The sequence below is a fragment of the Canis aureus genome, chromosome 26, assembly GCF_053574225.1.
Source record: "Canis aureus isolate CA01 chromosome 26, VMU_Caureus_v.1.0, whole genome shotgun sequence".
In the NCBI taxonomy this organism is placed as follows: domain Eukaryota; kingdom Metazoa; phylum Chordata; class Mammalia; order Carnivora; family Canidae; genus Canis; species Canis aureus.
The window spans coordinates 36,158,832-36,177,888 of NC_135636.1; the positions used below are offsets into that span (position 1 = coordinate 36,158,832).

Sequence of the window (19,057 nt, forward strand, 5' to 3'; positions counted from 1 at the left end):
TTGGCATTTGCTCTTTCCTCCACCTAGAACCTCTTATCTGCCTGGGCACATTCCCTCACTCTTAAAAACTCATACTCAGCATGTCGCCATATCCGTTAAGTTCCCCTGGACTGTCACGCCACCTTCTAGAAGCTATTCAATGTCTGGTGGGTTTGTGTTTGTGTTTTGCCTACACGTTTCCCACCATAGACTAGACTCTGAGCTCCCCAAGGTGACTTAGCCCCTTTTCATCTCCAGCCCTGTGCCCAACCTCTCGAGTTGGTAAACATTTCTACAATCGAGGTGAATGCACAGGCATTTTTGTCTGTACTGTGCTGAATCTCAGGTACGATATTCTGAGTTTGAATGAGTCTCTTCTACAGCAGCAAGTTATAACAACTAATAAGCACATGTCTGAGGATGCAGCCTGAGTAACTTTTAAACTTCCATGAGCCAGACCCTGAATCTCCTTTTTAATCCTCCCAGCCTTGTTTGAGGTATCACTGCAGCTCTTCTTAGCAGAATCCAAATGTCAGCATGGCCATGTAAATATACAGAGCAAGGAAGTCCCTCATCCAGCTTTTCTGACTTCGAGGCAAGTATCTTTTCCCTGAGACCCTATCCTCACTGCTTTTATTTCTTTACCAAAGTAAAACTGAGTGCTTTATCCAATTGGAAACCTCAGGATTTAGGAGCTTCCTCACACCTGGAAATTTCCATGATGTAATCCTCATTGCTTCTTGTCCCAAGCAATCCCTTCGAGCACACATGTGACCTGCTTCCATCCATCCACACTCCCATCAGTGATGTGTCAGGACTGGAACACGAGAGGGGGTGGAGCTACCGTGCTTAGCTGTCCCAAGCAGGTGAGATGGAACAGCAGGGGAGGGCAGGGGGCAAAAAGCCAAGAAACACAGAGAAACCAAGGCTTCTGTGTGACTTGTTCCAGGAAGATTGGTGGAAAGGGAGGTTGGAGGGGATGGTTTTCTTCATTTTACTTTTTAGCATTTTCTAGACTTTCTGCCTCAAACATTGCTTTTATATTTGAAAAGAATAAAGTAAATAGTATTTTTGAAAAAGATGCAGCATTGAGGGGCAGCCATAATCCTCTCCCATTTCAGAAACTCAGCAATAGAACCAGACAAGAATAATGCAAGGGAACTGAAGGGAGAAAATCATTAGGGCTGAAAGTGCCCACCACCTGCCTCATGCCCAGATACATTTTTGCAAGAGATGGCACCACTTGCTCAAACTCTGATCTGATCTGGGGAAAAGTTGGCTGGATGCAGAGAAAGGCCTCAGAAGACATGAGTGCACCAAAAACAGCTCATTTTTCTCCTCCTCTCTGGGCAGGGCCCCTTCATTCCTGGAAAGAGACTGATGAGGTTCTGGCTGGGTATTTTCTACCCTGATTTACTTAGAACCTCATACATTTTGATCTAAGTTAACAGCGACTAAATATCACTACGGGCTAAGTGTTCTACATTCCTCCTTCATTAATTCCTTACAAAAATCTGTAAGGAGTGGAGGCACACTCATTACCTCCATTGTGCACAGGAGAAAGCTGAAGCTCAGAGGAGTGAGCTGCCTGCCCAGGCCTGCACAGCTTGCAAGTGGCAAAGCTGGGATTTGTATGCAGGGCATCTGGTGTCTGGGCTTGGCCTAAAGATACTAAGTGTTGCTCTAATGTGGGGTAACTACTCCCCGCCCCTCACCTCCTCCAGCACACTTATTCCCAAATATGGAAGAGGGTAGTTAATGAGTGTGGCCAAGATCTACCTATGTGCCACCAATTTCTTAGCTGGGAACCAAAGAAAAAAAAAAAAAAAAAGCAAAGACAGGGATGGAGGAAAGGATATTGTGTAGGGGGAAATAAGCAAAGATATAGACTTTTCCTCAGATCTCCCAATGCTTTGAACAGTCAAGAAATTTGGGAGATGGAAGACACCAAGAACAATGCCAGCACGTGAACTCTACAGACCATTAGCCAAGAGGCAAGTGGACAAGAAACGTGCTAAGAAAGAAAATAAACCTCAAAAGAATTATGGGAAACAAACAAAGCCACTTACAGGTTTCAAAACGGAACAAGAAGTGAACAGCAGAATCAACACCGCAGAAAAGCACTGACCCGGGGGAACAGTCTTAAGAAAATAATCCAGATCACCAAAAAAGCACAGATGAAAGCACAGAAGGGAGGCAAATCGATGAAGAAAACAGCGATCAGAGGACGACGTACCAGGTAAGTAACCGGTACTCCTGAGGATGGGAGCTCAGGGAATGAACACGAATCCTATCCCAAGACACATCAGCTCACATGCCTGCATTAAAACGAGACTGAAATCTTCAGATGGAAATGGCCTCCCATCCTTGTGACAAAATTTACGAAAACCACAATAACTGAGGTATGCGTTTTATTTCACAAAAATATTCTATGTAAAGGATTGGGAAGTATATAAAAATCCATGCTCCTAACTCTGAGAAACAAACTAGGGGTGGTGGAAGGGGAGGAGGACGGGGGGTTGGGGGTGAGTGGGAGGGGGGCACCTGACGGGATGAGCACTGGGTGTTGTTCTGTATGTTGGCAAATTGAACACCAATAAAAAAATAAATTTATTATTAAAAAAAAAATCCAGGCAGGAAAAAAAATACTGTGCTGGTAAATAAGTAAACAAACCAATGTGGCATAAAACGTCTTGTCTGTAACTGCTCCCAAAGCCCCAGCAACCTTTCCCTCCTGGATGTGGCTGGTGCCCCAGTGGTCATAGCTGAGCTCCCAGGAGGCTAGATACTTGGGAGAGGCTGGGATGGGAGCTAGGGAAAAGATGGGACAAGGAAATGATAATAAAACAAATGCATGCAAACACCCAATATGTGCAGCCTCCAGCCCTGGTTCAAGTCTCTGAGCTTTGGTTTCCTTACATCTATTATGGATAGCATAGTGGTGCCTGCTTATGAAGTTCTCATGATGCAGAAATGACAATGTGTAGGAAATACTCAGCACATGACAGCATATTCTGGTGTGAGCTGAGCTCTCCTAAACTAACCACGAAATCAACCATGAAAAGTGGGTAAGGATAATAGCCTCCCACAATGTCCGTATGCTAAATCCCTGGAACCTGGGAACATGTCACCTTCCATGGCGAAAGAGACTTTAAAGATGTTAGCTTCGGGATCTGGAGGTGTGGCGATGATCCTGGATCACACAGGTGGGCACAATGTAATCACAACGCACCTTGTATAAGAAACCGGGAGGAGAGTCAGAGTCATAGACGGGACATGCGTTCACAGAAGCAGAGGTCAAAGTAACTAATGGCTTGAAGGTGGAAGGAGAGGCCAGAACCAAAGAATGCAGACAGCTTCCAGAAGCTGCAAAAGGTAAGACAGTGAATTCTCCACTACACCCTCTAGAAGGAACACAGCCTGGCCAACACCTGGATCTAGCCCTGTCAGACTCCTTTCTGACCTCTGATCACCACCACCACAAGGTACTAAGTTTGTGTGGGTTTATTATTATTATTATTATTATTTTTAAGTTTGTGTTGTTTTAAGCCACTGTGTCTAATTTGTTGCATTGGCAATAAGAAACCAACACAAACAGCAAAGAGCTGATTACGTGCAAAGCATTCATTTTTTATATTTAGCTTAAATTTTATTTTGATGTGACCTCCAGCATTACTTTCTTAATGATGTCACATTCCAGCAGGACCAGAGAGGAGAAAGTGCATCCCCCTGAACAATTCAAATTTTTCCCTTTAGTTTCTGAACCACCAGGCTTTCTCCCATTGAAGGAAAGGAAATTGCAGGTTGTCTTATAAAATCTCTGGAAAATAGGCCTTTTAATAATCACACTTGTCATATTGGGAGCAGGCAACAGCAGGACAGGAATGGGCAGCAGAGCCCAGAGCCATGATAGGAAATGGAACTGTGATGGACCCCGGCAAGGACAAATGAAGGTGAAGTTCAGGGAGATGAGCCCAGACGGAAGGGCAAGTAGGGGCTGAAAGTCAAAGCAAATGAGCAGCAAGCCAGGAACTGAGATCAGGAGGGATTCTAGAAGACCAGGCATGGTGACAGGCTCAGAGACCAGAACACCGTAACAACATGGAGAAGGGATTTAAGCAGAAGGCATGTGTCGGCAGCACAGGTTTCCACCGTGGTCTCGGCCCCAGACACAGGCAGAAAAGAACATACAAGGCGAGAAAACAAGGGGGAGGTTTCATCAAGCAGGAATAGACTCAAGAAATCCAGGCTCACAGGCAACTGAGCAGGTTTGAAGGGGTACAGGGAGGGGTGGAGCAGGCAGGGGGGGCCAAGAGCCTGAAACGGACCTCAACCCAGAGACAAGGTGCAAGAGGAAATCCTCCCAACCAAGACACCAGGTGCCACACAAATGCACAGGGATGCAAATGGCTAGGCTGCTAGGAAAGGGGAGTAGGACAGCAAAGAGAAGCCAAAGTCCTGAGACAAGCCACGGATGATGCATATGGAAGCCTGGGGACGAATCTGTCAGAAACCCCCATGTCGCCACTCCTGCATGCTGAAAATTCTCCTTTGGTGCCTATGAAATTTTCCACATGTAAGTATATCCTTCTTCTGAAATTTCAACTATACCTCCTTTCTTCTCTCAGATTTGCATCTATTATTCTAAAATGGAATCATCTTCTGGCCCCTGTGTCTGTGGCAAATTGGATAAATTTCCCAGTGGGCACTGATAGAACCGGGGTTCCCAGAAGCAGAGTCTGAGACATGATGACCTACTGAGTGCCCTCCAGAGAAAGAGAGTGAAAGACGGTGAGGGAAGGAGCCGAGGAAGGATGTCGTCAAAACCTGGTCCAGCTTCAGCCTGATTCCACCTCGGGAGCTCAAAGTATACCAGAGTGGATCCCAGCTTGACGCGAGGAGCCAGCACTGGTAGGGAAAGAAGACTATTCTCCTTTGCCCCTAGGCAGTTCTCTGGGCAAGGGGGAGCTGTGAGCTTTTGGCAGCCAATCATGCACTGTGGAAGGGTTGGGGGCACTGGCTCAGAAAGGACACCTCCAGGATACCAATGGGATCTCTCCTACTCGCACTTTCCTATCTCCTTCTCCTCTTATGGTACATTCATAATACACGTGGTCTCCTGAAGTTCCGTGAGCCACTGCCTTGAGATTTGTGGGTAGTCTGCTCCTGAACCTATGTTCAAGAAGGCGGGAAGGGGGGACCAGGCTGGGAACGGGACTCTACTAACACTACTTGAGTACCCTTGCAATCACATGCTGCTTCTCCCAGAAGTCACATAACTCTCATGAATAAAAAGTTCCATAACTAAGTGGGTTTGAGAAATATTTTGCTCAACCTAACAAAATTTGTCTCAGTATTTAAGTAAAAGTCACATTAACATTTGTGAGTACATAGTCTGTTAGGCACTGCATTAACTGGCTTCCATAACAGAATTCACTTCATCCTTTAAAAATCTCTATGAAAGTGCTTATCTGAAGGTGGTTCTTGGACCATCAGCATTACCTGGAAACCTGTTGGAAATGTAAATTTTAAAGAGAATCCCAGGCCTATATCCATCTGTAGATACTATTTATTGGGCTGGGCAATCTGTGTTTTTCCCCTTCCTTATTCTATTATTAACAACATTGGAAATGTCCTCATTATTCAACACAACATAAAATAAGAGAGTACGGGATGTGGAAGGTATAATTTCTGCCCAGAGGAATTTACAGGAAGAGTTAAAATTCCAACAAAACAGCAAAAAGGAAAAAGTATAAAGTTGAGTATTGAAATAGCATGTTTCGTGGAGGACAATAAGGTCAGCATTGAGAGAGCTATGCTCTTAGATGGATCCAGAACACTGGTTTTCAAAGTGTGGTCTGCAAAGCCACTATAGGAGCATCCCCTGGGAACCTGTCAGAAATGCAAATTCTCTAGCCCCACCCTAAACCTATGAAATGGGGAACATGATGGGTGGGGACAGCCCAGTTTTAACAAACCCTCCAGGTGCTTCTCATGCATGATAAAGTGAGAGAAGCCCTATTATTACTTCTATTTTACAAATGAGGAAACTAAGGCAGAAATCAATCAAGCAATATGCCTTCTCAACCTTCTCATGCCTTCTCAATGGTACTTTTCAACGGACTGTGCATGCAAATCCCCTGGGGCTCTCATTAAAAAGCCAGATTCTGACTCAGTGAGTCTGAATCACCACATGGGCTGTAGTAAGTGTCATATGACTTTGCTAAGTGACTGAGTTAGCACTTTGACCCAGGTAGTCTGATTCCAGATAAGGAGGCCTTATAATCCCAGGGACCAACTGCCATCCCTATGTGATAATGCATGGTTACACCAGGACTCTGTGAGGGGAGGGTAGAATGTGCCCTGTTCCAGAAACTTACTTTGCTTCTTCAAAGAATACCAACTGCCATCTTGCAGGAAGTGATGGCCCCAGAGAAAACATTTTGGGAAATTTTGTGACAGAAGCCAGATGCCTAGCTTTCTGGAAACCTCAGTGGTCTCAAAGTCAGAAATATCTACATAAAGACGCACTGCCCAAGCATTTTCCCACATTCTTGGCTAACAGATTCGCTGAGGACATTATTAAGCAATGGCATACCTGACATGCTACTAGGTTCAGGTGAGGTTTTCTTAATCCAACTTCATAAGTCTAAAGCAGGGGCTCTCAAGAGTTAGCAGGCATTGGAATCACCTGGAGGGTGATTCAGCAGGTCAGGAGTAAGGCCAGATAATCTGCATTTTTTAAAAGATACTATTTATTTATTCATCAGAGAAGAGAGAGAGAGAGAGAGGAGAGAGGCAGAGACATAGGCAGGTTCCCTGTGAGGAGCCTGATGTGGGACTCGATCCCAGGATGCCAGTATCACGACCTGAGCTGAAGGCAGATGCTCAACCACTGAGCTACCCAGGCGCCCTAGACAATCTGCATTCCTAACAAGTTCCCAAGTGATGCTCATACTGCTTATTTTGTCCTAGGTCTCCAAGATATGAAGGTTATCACTGCCTTAAGTCCCTCAATATTTGAAAGAGCCAAACCATACCACAGAACACATGAATGGAAACATTCCTTAAATCCAGGCCACTTCCTGTCGCTGAACAATTGGTCACTGCACCAAAGATGCCCAGCCACTGCTGTGCCATTCAAAGCCAGCTCATGCTCTACTGGCAAACCAGAGTCCAGAACACTGGCTCACTGGGCCCACTGGAGAAAGGTTATCTGTTTTCTTTGCCCAGAGGTTTTGCCTGCTTGCCAAGCTCTAAGCCCAGGAGGATGCATCTGCCCAGAAGGTGAACCTTTATCCAATTCATCCATCCAGGGGTATACACGTGTTCTAAATTGAACGAAAGCACAGTAAAAGCCTAAGCAGTGGTCCTGCTTAATCCCATTTTATACTCATGACTCTTTCATCATGGCAACCGCTTCCTCTGAAATCTATCGTTTTTCTTTTTCCTCTTTCATCGGCTTGTCTCTCATTTAAAACAACTCAAATTCCATCTTTCCTTAGCTGCCTTTTTTTTTTTTTAAACATCATTTGAGAGTCACACTCTTTGCAAGAACAGGGCTGCAAAAAACCCACACTTTAGTATTTCTGACCCTGGCACACATGTATCCTTCTACCCTCAAGCAAGACTTACCTTCAGGAACTACCTAGAGAGGAAACCAGAGAAGCACTGGATGCCACAGAGTCTGCGGTTTTCACACTACTCTATTACAGCCATGGAGGCATCTCTAATGGCCTCATCATTTTGCAATTCCCCCTCCCCTCTGCTCCTATGTCATGGCATTATTCCCTTCACAAAGAGATAAGACATAGCCTGAAAAAATGGCTGTCATTATTTCAGAGAGAGCATGCAGACCTGTAATTGATTTGTGATTGGTGAAAGTGGAAATGGTACTGTCTTTAATAAAAGGGACCAGGTATGCAATAGACATGATGCCTGTTCCACAGGAGATGCTCTAATACAGGGTCCTGGAAGCCTTCTCTCCTGGCAGGCTAGAAAATATTTAGGTGAAATTCTCACAATTCATTTGCAAATGAATATTCTTTTCACTTCTAGTCCTACTGCTTCAAAGGCATGACATTTGGAAACTCACTAAAATCTGACTCATTGATTTTCTTAGGACCATATTTGTACCTCTCTGGCAGTCTCTAAAGAATAGCTTTTGATTATTTTTTATTAAAAGTTAAAAGAAATAGAAGTGGACATAAATCATTTCTGATTAGCTGTACTGAAGTCTTCCCAAGGGCCCCCTGTGCGCATGGCGGACTACTCATTTGGGGCTGACGTCTGGGTTCAGAGCTCCTGCAGAGTCTGCAGATTTGGGAGGGTCCTGGATTAAGCCCCAGAAGGAATGAGAAGCCCTGAGCAAAGAGGATGAGCAGGTGGTGAAGAGCGAGCACACATGCCGCCTCCCTGTGTGGCACTATATCCCTTTGACTACTGCCAGTCCCCTCTCTGAAAGCCTATTCAAAGGCCACTTCCTCCAAGGGTGCTTCTCAGATACTCATAGAGATCCTCCCGACTCTACCCAGCAGACCCTTCTCTTTCCCTGGTAGCCTGGTCACATTTGTGCTCAAATATCTGATTCTGTGTTACTCAATGTCTGTCTCTGCTGTCAGACAGTAAGCCCCCCGAGGACATGACGCAGGTGCACCTTGCTCACCACTCTCTCACCAGCTCCCATGTGCTGGGGGCCGGGAGGAGCAGAGATCAAATTTTGAAGTGCATACACTGAGGACAGGCTGAGGGAAGACCCCCAGGAAAGGGTTTAGGAAGTGAAGGAGAAAACAATAAGTGTGTGAAGGGAAATTTCCAGGTCCGAGTTGGCTAGGATCCTCAGAGCTGTGCTGTACAGGATGAGAAAGGAGAGGCTTGTGCGTCAGGTACCGAGGAATTGAAGAGAATGCAACCTTCTGTGGATCCAAAGCCCAGCTAGATTTCCATCCCCTGGGGTGGCCCTAAAGGAGCTGTTTTTGATCTAAGGTAACTAAGGTGAAAATGAAAGACAAAGTATGTGGAGATGGTGCCAAGGTCACTGAATTCCAGACTCGCTAAGCTTTATGGTTTATAAATTATGTCGATAAAACTAACAATAAAAAGTGAGGGATTCCTAAGCACTGTGTTCCCCAGCCATGATGCAGACCCACTGTATGCAAACCTGGCCCAGAGCCAGCCCCACATCATTCTCACTGGACTTGGCTGGGAGCGGGGACTTCGGAGAACAGCAACTGTCACAAACATGAAGGGCATGTTGCCTGCTACATTATGACCAACGACCTTTGTTTCTGACCCACGAGTCTCATATCTTCTGCCAGCATCTATGACACTGTGTGGCTAACTGCAAATAAGGTAAACTCTCAGACCTTTCATGGTTGTCAGTAGATGATTTCACAGAACCAAGAGGGCAGGAAGATCTCCAAAGCAGGCCAGTCAGCATCGTCAAACACCAAAAAAAGTCAAGTATGAGGAAGCATCTCCATCACCATCATCACCATCAGCTCCAGCAACAAGAAAAAGCACTGGTGACCTTCACAAGGGCCAGCGTAGACATCAGATTTAGGAAATGTGGCCAAGAAGGGGAGAAGTAAGAAGGCAACTGGACGGGAGCAATTTGAAAAAAAAAAAATTAAAAAAAAATTCAGGGGTATTTTTTGTTGATTTTTCTTTGTAAATCTGAGAAACACAAACCTCTAAGTATCTACTACACTGCAAATTAAAGGTGTATAAATGTGTGCTAAATAAATGAATGTTTGTTTGTTTGTTTGTTTTTAACAGGAAGCCTCCAGTAGGGAAGGAAAGGCTGACATGGTGACGTAAGCATCAGGTCTACAAGGTGACCGTGGCAGGATGCTCAGGACTGAAGAACGTGACACAGATGTTCCAATCCTGCCTCCACTGCTCAGGACCTATAGGAACGTGGCCTGTGGGACTCACTGACCCACTTCAAAGACTTAGTCTCATATACAAACAGGGCTATCAACAGCAACTCCCTAAAAGCCTGGCTATGAGAATTAAACCCATCCTATGTGTAACCAAGCCACAAACGTCAGCTGTTATCATTCATTTACCACCACTGTTTAGTTGTGGTGTGGCAACTAGGTTTTCCACAGCAGTCCCACATGGAAGGGACACCAGGTACAGATGTGGGCAGGAGGTGGAGGAGCTGGGTCCAGCACATTCACAGCCCCGAATCAGCAGCAGCCCTTCAGGGAGCAGAGAAACAGGTTTACCGGAAAAATCGGCTGCAGAAAGGACTGACATGTCTGCTTATCTCGTCAGCCCTGGTGTGACTGCTGTCGAGCTGATGCACTCACAGGGCAAGAGCCTTTTCCTGCCAGATTAGGGTCTGCTCCCGGCCCAGTGCCTGTGATTTGTCTAAACACATATGCTGTCCCTACTGAGATCTGTGCCAAGCGTTTGGACTCACGGCCTCATTTCTGTAACTCGTCAAATGTTATTTGTTGTACAAACCCATGGTGAAGCAAATGCTTTGTAGGGAGGTCTGGAAATAAGCTCTGTGGTGGGGCTGACGGGGCCTGCTCCAGAGCCCTGAAAAGTTTACACACGGAGACCCACAGGCCACAGTCTTCCATAAAGACCAGGTGACACATACAGAATACATATCTCTAACCCCCCTCTTGGGTGAACAGCATCTGGTGGTGATGGTGTGAGGGCAAGCTGAGGGTAATTTTATCCTCCATGGGGCTGCTGCTTCTAATTCTGCTGTGGCTGGTGTTTTTTTCTGTTTATCTTAGTTACCTATATTCATTTCAAAGTATTTGGGTGAAACAGCAAAGGTGAAGATACAAAGCGTAGATAATCTATCACAATCAATGACTCAGAGTCCTGATATGTGTCTTATAGTGTTAATGTATCTATGTATATAGCTAGATATGCATTTGTGCACATAAATATGCATTCATGTTTATTTTTGATAAAAAAAAATATATACCGGACACATTGTTTTATAACCTGCTCTTTCCACTTAAACACATACAGTGAAAATGGCATCATATATATTCTATAACCTGGTATTTAATGACTCTAATTCCAGCACTTACTTCATCAGTTCCTTCTGGACATTCAGCGTGTTTTCAGGTTTTGTCCTTTTGACATACTTGCAGATAAATGGTTTCTTTCTCTGGTTATTTTCTTAGGTAAACTCCCAAAAGTAAAATTATTTGTTGGAAGAATATGTACATTTAAGATTTCTATCTACTGCCAAACCCCTTCCAGAAAAGATGTTCTCATACACACTTTTCCTCTGTGCCATACTGATAATTGGTCAGCACACTTCTACCTAGCTGTACCCTGAACATTGTTTTTTGTTTTTTAAAGGGCTTCCCAAACTGTAGGCTGCTTTGACTATTCGATGGGCATTCCGCTCAGAATGCACAACATCTATTTGCTTTTAAAAATGCTTAAAAATTAGAAGTTTGTATCGCTCATGCCACTGTATCACATAAGAAATTACCAAGTTATGAATGAGGCCCTTCACCATAGGCCACGGCATTATACTCTTCGCCTCAAGGAGAGATTGCCCTCAAACAAGATGAGCTCATTTATAACGTTTATTGGCCTCTATCAGCCTTTTCCCTAAAGGACTAGCATTGTTCTAGGCTCAGGGATGCACATTTTTGCATAGATTCTATCCACTGATTCTTAGGTAGAGCTTCTTGCTAATTCCACGAAAGCCAGCACCAGCAGCTGAGGATTTCTAAAGAGCATATAAAGTTTCCAGGAGAGAGTAAAACAGGCATATGGGCTGGACTTTCTTTTTAACTTATTAATTTATGATCAGAAAGCACTTAAGGATAAGCAAGCTCTGGAGTCCCATTCTACAGAAAGGAAGACAGGCATTCTCTCCAACAAAGACAACAAGGATTATCCTCAAACTAGAAGTCCACCAACTACTCCCCAGACATTGCCAGAAAGAAGGAGCACTGACATACTATTCTAGAAACAAAATCACTGGTTTTATTTCCCTGACTTAAGAGTGGTGGATAAAAATGTTTCCATCTTTGGTGACTTACAGTGATTCCTCAGTGTGTCTTGGTAGCTACAGAAGGAGACAGCACTGTTGAAAGGTAGCCTCTTGGCCACAATATACCTGTTTCACTTACTTGGGAAATTCTCAGACTGAGTCACAAAAGCCCGGATATATGGAACAGAACCTTTGGCCCATCTGTACGCTGCTCCTCCGGGCGCTGGAACAGATCCAAAGCAGCATCTCATGAGAAATTCATTACTCCCTTAGGCTGTCTCAGATCAGGATGCAGTGGTCTCCTGAGTGTCAGGCAGGTGTCATGACAGGTGCCTCATATTTTGTGCAAAGACGTTAACTTACTTCCAACTACACTGCTGAATATAAGCCTGGACTTACCTAGCCAAGTAGGCATTTGCCAGAGAGCACAGTGTAAACCATCCACCTCCCAACAGTTCCTGAAATATAGATGAGAGAGGCGATATTTCTGGTGGTTTCCTTAAAGGAATAGCTATTGAAACTATTCACTCACCTGTTACATTTAAAGTGTCCCAAGATGGAAACAGATTAGCAGAGAACTGGGGACTTTTGTCATATTGCATTACCCAACCCCATCCCCTCCCCTCCTTGACCACCTCTCCACACTGCTTTTGCACAGAGCATCATTATGGGAAACAAGCCTATGAAACTCACTTGTATGCCCTCAATAAGACTTTGGTGGAGAGCGCTGTTCCTTACATTACACGCTATTTTCTTTATGAGGACGCCTGGGAACAATTCCTGTCTGGCTTCTGTGCGAACAAGTTAGAATTTTCCCGAGAAATTGGTTTGTGTTTATCTTGTGGACACTCTGAACTGTGTATCTGACAAGCTTCCTTTATTCCGTTGGCGGCTGTGGTGCAGTGGACTCTGCCTGTGACCCACAAGTTAGCCACAGATGTGGAGGGATGCAGTTTTAACATTATGGCCAGCTCCACAGTGGCTTTTTTTTTTTACTCCTATATCCGTTTGCCTCACTTTTAACTTATGCTATCTTGTCAGGCTTTATGTCCCATTGTAAGGTACCTGAAAAATGTTCTGTGAAATAAGATTTGGTTTATATTGAAAAGTACATAAATAAGTAAGATGCAGAAGAGACCCACACTGTGTGTATCTACCTATTTTCTCCAATACTTCCATTATGTTCTAAATCCTTCCACTGATAAACCCAAGGTTCAGGACATGCAACTCAGAAATGTAGCAAGAGTGATCATAAAATAATTGGAAAAGCTAAATAAAGGTGTTGAAAATATTGTGATTATTCCTTCTCAGTCTCATGACCCAACTGAGGTGATGCCACTGAAATGACAAAACTCCTAGAGAGCCTGATGCACACACATGAACACGAATTACAACTGAAAGATTAATTAACACTAACTACTTGAGTGACACATGGTAGTTTATCGTGATTCCTGTGGTCTGCAGGCAGCCTGGGGAAGCAAGAGGGTCAGGCACTACTTTTCTTTTCCTTCCATTGCACTTGGGACACCTGGGTGGCTCAGCAGTTAAGCGTCTGCCTTGGGCTCAGGGCATGATCCTGGAGTCCCGGGATCGAGTCCCACATTGGGCTCCCCTCATGGAGCCTGCTTCTCCCTCTGCCTGTGTCTCTGCCCCTCTCTCTCTGTGTCTCTCATGAATAAATAAATTTTTTAAAAAACCTCATTCTACCGCACTGCTGAGGAGCAAGGAAGAACTATCAGCCCCCAGAGGTGCTCTCCCTCCTAGGGATTTCCTAACTGTAGGAAATGGTTTCAAATGCAAGAAGAGAAGTGATACCATGGACTTCTACCCAAGTGTACAGAGATGGCTGGGCATGGGTTGGGGACCAATATCCGAACTATGTCAGCCAGAAGAGATGATAAACTTTCAATAAATGAAGGTGGAGGTCACTGGAGTTAGCTTCTTCCAACGAATATTCATGTTTTGTTGAAGCTCAAGCAATGCTCTCCAAAAAGCCTTTCTACATCTCAAATGTTCTGTCTATACTTGTCCACCATGGTAGCCACTAGACACACGTGGCTACTGTGCACTTGAAATGTGTGATCTAAGTTCTGAATTTTATTTTAATTAATTTAAATGTAAATAGCCATCCTAAGTTTAACAGGGTTGCAGGATACAAGATCAATATGTGAAAGTCAATTTTATTCCTATACACTAGCAGTAAAAGTCAGAAATTGAGATTTTTATCCACCAAAAATATCAGATATCTAAGAATAAGTCGGAGAAAAAAAAATGTGTCAGACCTATCACACTGCAAATTACAGTGAGTGCTGAGTGAAATCACCATAGATGTTAAATGAATGAAGAAATATACCATGTTCATACTCAAAAAAGTCATTATTGCTAAGATGTCAGTTCTCTCCAAAAGTGATTTATAGATTCAATGCAATCAATCCCCATCAAAATCCCAACAGGCTTTTTTGTGCAGAGGTTGACAAAGTGATTCTAAAAGTCATATGGAAATGCAAAAGACCTAGAACAGCCATAATCACTGTGAAAAGGAACAACTACTGGAAGACTAACAATACCTGATTTCAAAACTTATGATAAAGCTCACAGTGACCAAGTCAGTGTGATGGCGGGTATAAAGACAGACAAAGAGATCAATGGAACAGAATAAAGAACCCAGGAATAGTCCCATACATCTGTGGGCAAAAGCAGCACAGCAGAGAAAGAATGCTCTTCAACTACCAATGCTGGAACAACTGAGATATCCAAATGCATACAAAAAAGAAATAAGAACTTTGATGCATACCTCACACCATATGCAAAATTAACTGAAAATGGATCATAGACCTAAAATGTAAAAGCTATAAAATTATAAAATTTCTAGAAAAAAAACAAGAAAAAAATCACTGTGGCCCTGAGTCAGGCAAAGATTTCTTAGAAATGATGCCAGGACAAGATCCAAAAAAGAAAAAGATGTTAAATTTAATTTCATCCTAATTTAAAAATTGCTCCCCCAATGCCACACTTTAGAGAATAAAGACAAACCACAGGTAGATAGAAAATCTTTGCAAAGCATGTATCTGACAAAGGATTTATATCCAGAACATGTAAGGAACTATCAAAATGCAGTAACAAAGGAAACAACCCAACAATAAATGAGCAAGATAATTTAAACAGACATGGCACCAAAGATGACACACAAATATCAGCAAACTAGCACAGAGAAGCGTTCAACTTCACTGTTCATGAGGGAAAGGAAAACGAGAATCACAAGGAGATACCACCACACACCTGTTCAAATGGCTAAAACTACAAAGACAGACCATACCAAGTGTTGGCAGGGATGTTGATAAGAAACTCCAACTCCCATCCACTGCTTATGGGAATGTAAAATGGTACAACCATACAGGAAAACAGCTCAGAGGTTCTTTAAAAGTTCTGCATCTGCCATATGACCCAGCCATTCCACTCCTAGGCATTTGTCCAAGGGAAATGAAGGCACCTGCCCATATGTCCGCTTGACTCCACACATGTTCATAGCAACTTTTTAAATAACCCATAACTTAATAACCCATATGTCCATCAATGGATGAGAGTATAAAGAAATTGTGGTACCTCCATACAATGGAATATTATTCAACAAAGAAAAAACTTTAAAATAAAGTGTATTTACACACATCATAGAGAGATCTCAAAATAATTATGTTGAGCAAAAAAAAAAGAATACAAACTATGTGATTTCATTCATATAAAATTCTAGAACATGCAAGTTAATACACAGTTGACCCTTTGACAACATGGGGGTTAGAACAGCAACCCCCACTGCACAGTCAAAAAATCCACGTATGACTTTGTCTCCCCCTATAAACTAAATGACTAAAAGCCTACATTGACCAGAAGCTTTCCTGATAACATAAACTGTCAATAATTATATGCTTTGTATGTTCTATGTATTATATGCTATATTCTTACACTGAAATTCAAGAAAACCATAAGGAAGTGAAAATACGTTTACTGTACTGTATTTAATGGGAAAAAAAATCTATGTATAAGCAACCCTACCCAGTTCAAACCCATGCAAGGGTCAACTGTTCAGTGACAGAACATAGATCAGTGACCACCTGGAGACAAATGGGAGTAGAAAGGGCAGAAAGAAGGGATTACAAATGGGAACAGGGAAACTTCACAGGATGATGGATATGTCTAGTCCCTTGACTGATGAGCTTCACAAACATACACACGTGAAAGTGTATCAAATTACATATTTTAACTATTGTATCTCAATTAAACCTCGATGAATTTGTGTAAAATAAATATAAAACCAAAACATGGTCAGTAGCCACCTGTGGCTACTCACTGCACAGTTCAACCCTCTGCGCTGTCCTCACATTTGGTATTTCTACCTTAGTATCCATGGGAAGGTCTCTGATGCTGTAACAACTGATGTCTAACTCTGTGTCCCATCCTTTCCCCCCACCTCCACTGAAAGAGATCCTCTCTTATCTTGCTTTTGAAAGGAAGGCCGATGAGCAGACCTAAGAACGGAACACATTCAAACTCAGAACATCTTCCTGGCTGACTTCCCTGAGAGACCCTTTCAGCCAGAGAAGAGGTGGCTTTGCTGGTTGAGTGAAATATTCTGCTGAAGGGTGATTTTACCAGACTTTACCAGAGTGCTGTGGAAGGCACACTGCACGTCAGACAGGAATCTGGTGGACCACTGGGGAGCTAAGGTCCCTCCAGAGAAGATCTGATGATTCTACATACTCAGAATCTAAAGTATTGAGTTTGCCTTAGCCCTGGGAGACTGGCCTTCAGAGACAAAGTTTGTGAGAAGGGCAGCTTGGAAAGGGCATAGCTGCAGATTCTAGTTCTGGCACTTTCATGTTTGTGGTCATAGTTTCTCCATCTGTACAACAAGTATATCCCGATGCCTACGAAACAGAATCAGAGTTAAGATCTAACAAGATCATGGACACAGAGTATCATCCAAGGAGCAGAGGGACATCAGAACTATCCCATCCCCTTGCCTACACCAAGCCCTTCATCCCAGCACACCTTTTCTTCCCTTACCATGGGATGGTGTGAGCAGGGGGCCAGCTTACCTGGAGCCAAAGTTTGTCATGCTGGGACCACTTCCCACCAGCTATGCACTGAAATGTGGCATTCTGCCCCACGTTCACCTCGACGTTTTGCAGCCGCAGAAAGTGAGGTGCTTTTCCTAGGAGAGAAACCAAACAGCACCTGAGTCCTGAATTCAACAGCCTGCAGCACTTCCCCGTGGTGATGGCGGCTCAGGAGGAGCACTGGGCAGAGTGGACCCTGTACCTGGAAAGCGGCCCAGCGCAGCGAAGAGCTACTGCTGCTTGATCACTTACTACGAGCCAGCTCCTGTTGGTTCTAAGAGTTTTACAGGATCACCTCCTTTAAACCCCACCATATCCGCAAAATGGGTAACATCCCCATTTCACATATCAGAAAATGAAGGCTCTGAGGGCTTACAAAGTTCGGCACAGTTAGATAGCCCGAAGGTGAGGGTGCCAAGACATGAATTCAGGTCTCTCGGAGTCTCAAAATCCCTATTATTAGCTTCTGGGCAGTACGGGCATGTTTGGAAGGAAAAGTTGAAGGTGAGACATGGGGAGGATTCATCACTGAGAAGTCCTCCCTCCAGCCTTAGTGAGCAAAAAGAGGAAAGCGTAAGCAAAGCACCTTGGAGCCTGAGACCCACATGTCCGGCCTTGGTGATGATGCTGAGGAGGAAAATGATAAGGAGGGAAGAACAAAGGAGGGAGGAAAGGTGGAGGAGAAAACTCTTGGCTGTCATTCACATAGGACTCGCTGCGTCATCAGTGCCATGTGCAGCGTCCACACAGGGTAACTCACTGAACCCAATGTGGCTGGTAGTAGAATCATGTCTGTCTTAAAGCGAGTGAACTGATGCACACAGAACTCAGGACATTCGGAGCCTACACTCTGGAGGGGAGCAGGGGGTGGGGGGAAGCATTTGTGCTGAGGACTTGGCATAACAGGAAAATGGATTTTCTAATGAAACTCACAGGGTCTGTGAGCGATCAATCCCAGAATTAAACAGTTTTATGTAGGGTAAGGGGTTCATCTTTTTGTTTGTGGAGTCAGGTTCTTGCTTGTCTGAGCTCTCCAAAGATAAGTGGGCTAATAATGAATGTCTAGAAGTATGAATTTCTTCACTGAGGCATAAAAGTGCCCAGGGTCCCCTAGCACATCAGCCTCACAATGGGACCAAGTAACAGTTGTTAAGAGGATCAAGAAGGTCCAACAATGGCCTCTGGCCGTCTTCTCAGAGAGAGTCAAATACCCAGAGAGACAACTAATAGCAATAATGTCACTTATCTAAAGCTCGTGCAATGCCAGGCACTGTGATAAATGCTTTACATGTTTTATCTAATGTAACTTCGTAACGTTCCTGTAAAGCAGACAATATTACTATTCCCCTTTTAGAAAGGCAGAGACCAGGACTCAATAAGTTTAATTTTCCCAAAGCTACATGGAATTAGTAAGGGACAGAAACAGAACTCAGTCCAAATTTTAGCCCAATAATCAACATTTAACTACTACATTCTCCGGCCTCCGGGGTGGGTAAGGGGAGATCAACGGTGTCAACTGGAACCCCAGGATCAAGGGAAAGGGCTTGCAGGCCAGGCTGTGCTAACTCTAGGCTCCTCTCATGGCTCCCAAATATTTAATGACAAGTGATCCCCTTTGCCCCATGGCCTTCGCACTTCCAACCACCTGCTCTACCAACCTGTGTCACCACACATGGAGCTTAGCACAAGTCAAACCCCTCGGTGTGATGAGTCACACTTGCTGTGTGAAAACACAGACCTCCTGCTCAGGTTTTTAAACAAAGGACAACAGCTCAGAGACCCCCTTGTGCTACCTTCAGGACCCCACTGCTAATGTAGCATCAAGAATTAAAGGCCCAGGGAGGATCTCTCCTCATGGGCTTCTCCAAACTGAAGATTCTAGCATCTAGTCAACCTGATAAATGTCATGCTGCTCTGATTGTCTGAAATTGTTTCCTTTTTGCTTCCCCGTGTAATTTTGCAAGGTTATTTCTGGAAC

At 44.0% G+C, this 19,057-nt stretch overlaps 1 protein-coding gene and 1 long non-coding RNA gene across 15 annotated transcripts in view; one reads left to right on the forward strand and one right to left on the reverse strand.

The window, feature by feature from the left end:
- PTPRT (protein tyrosine phosphatase receptor type T) overlaps window positions 1–19,057 on the reverse strand; it is a 1,037,422-nt gene that overhangs the window by 664,435 nt on the left and 353,930 nt on the right. For all 13 annotated transcript variants that reach the window (XM_077873195.1, XM_077873196.1, XM_077873193.1 and 10 more), the window contains exon 5: window positions 17,059–17,174. In XM_077873195.1, the coding sequence (XP_077729321.1) occupies window positions 17,059–17,174 (116 nt within the window). The remainder of the gene's footprint in view (window positions 1–17,058; window positions 17,175–19,057) is intronic.
- Window positions 1,909–10,708, forward strand: LOC144298372 (uncharacterized). 2 transcript variants are annotated; one of them, XR_013365369.1, is made up of 3 exons: window positions 1,909–2,381; window positions 4,608–4,890; window positions 9,757–10,708. It is a non-coding gene; the product is annotated as an uncharacterized LOC144298372 (long non-coding RNA). The 2 variants fall into 2 exon arrangements; XR_013365370.1 differs by having other exon boundaries at window positions 1,909–2,218.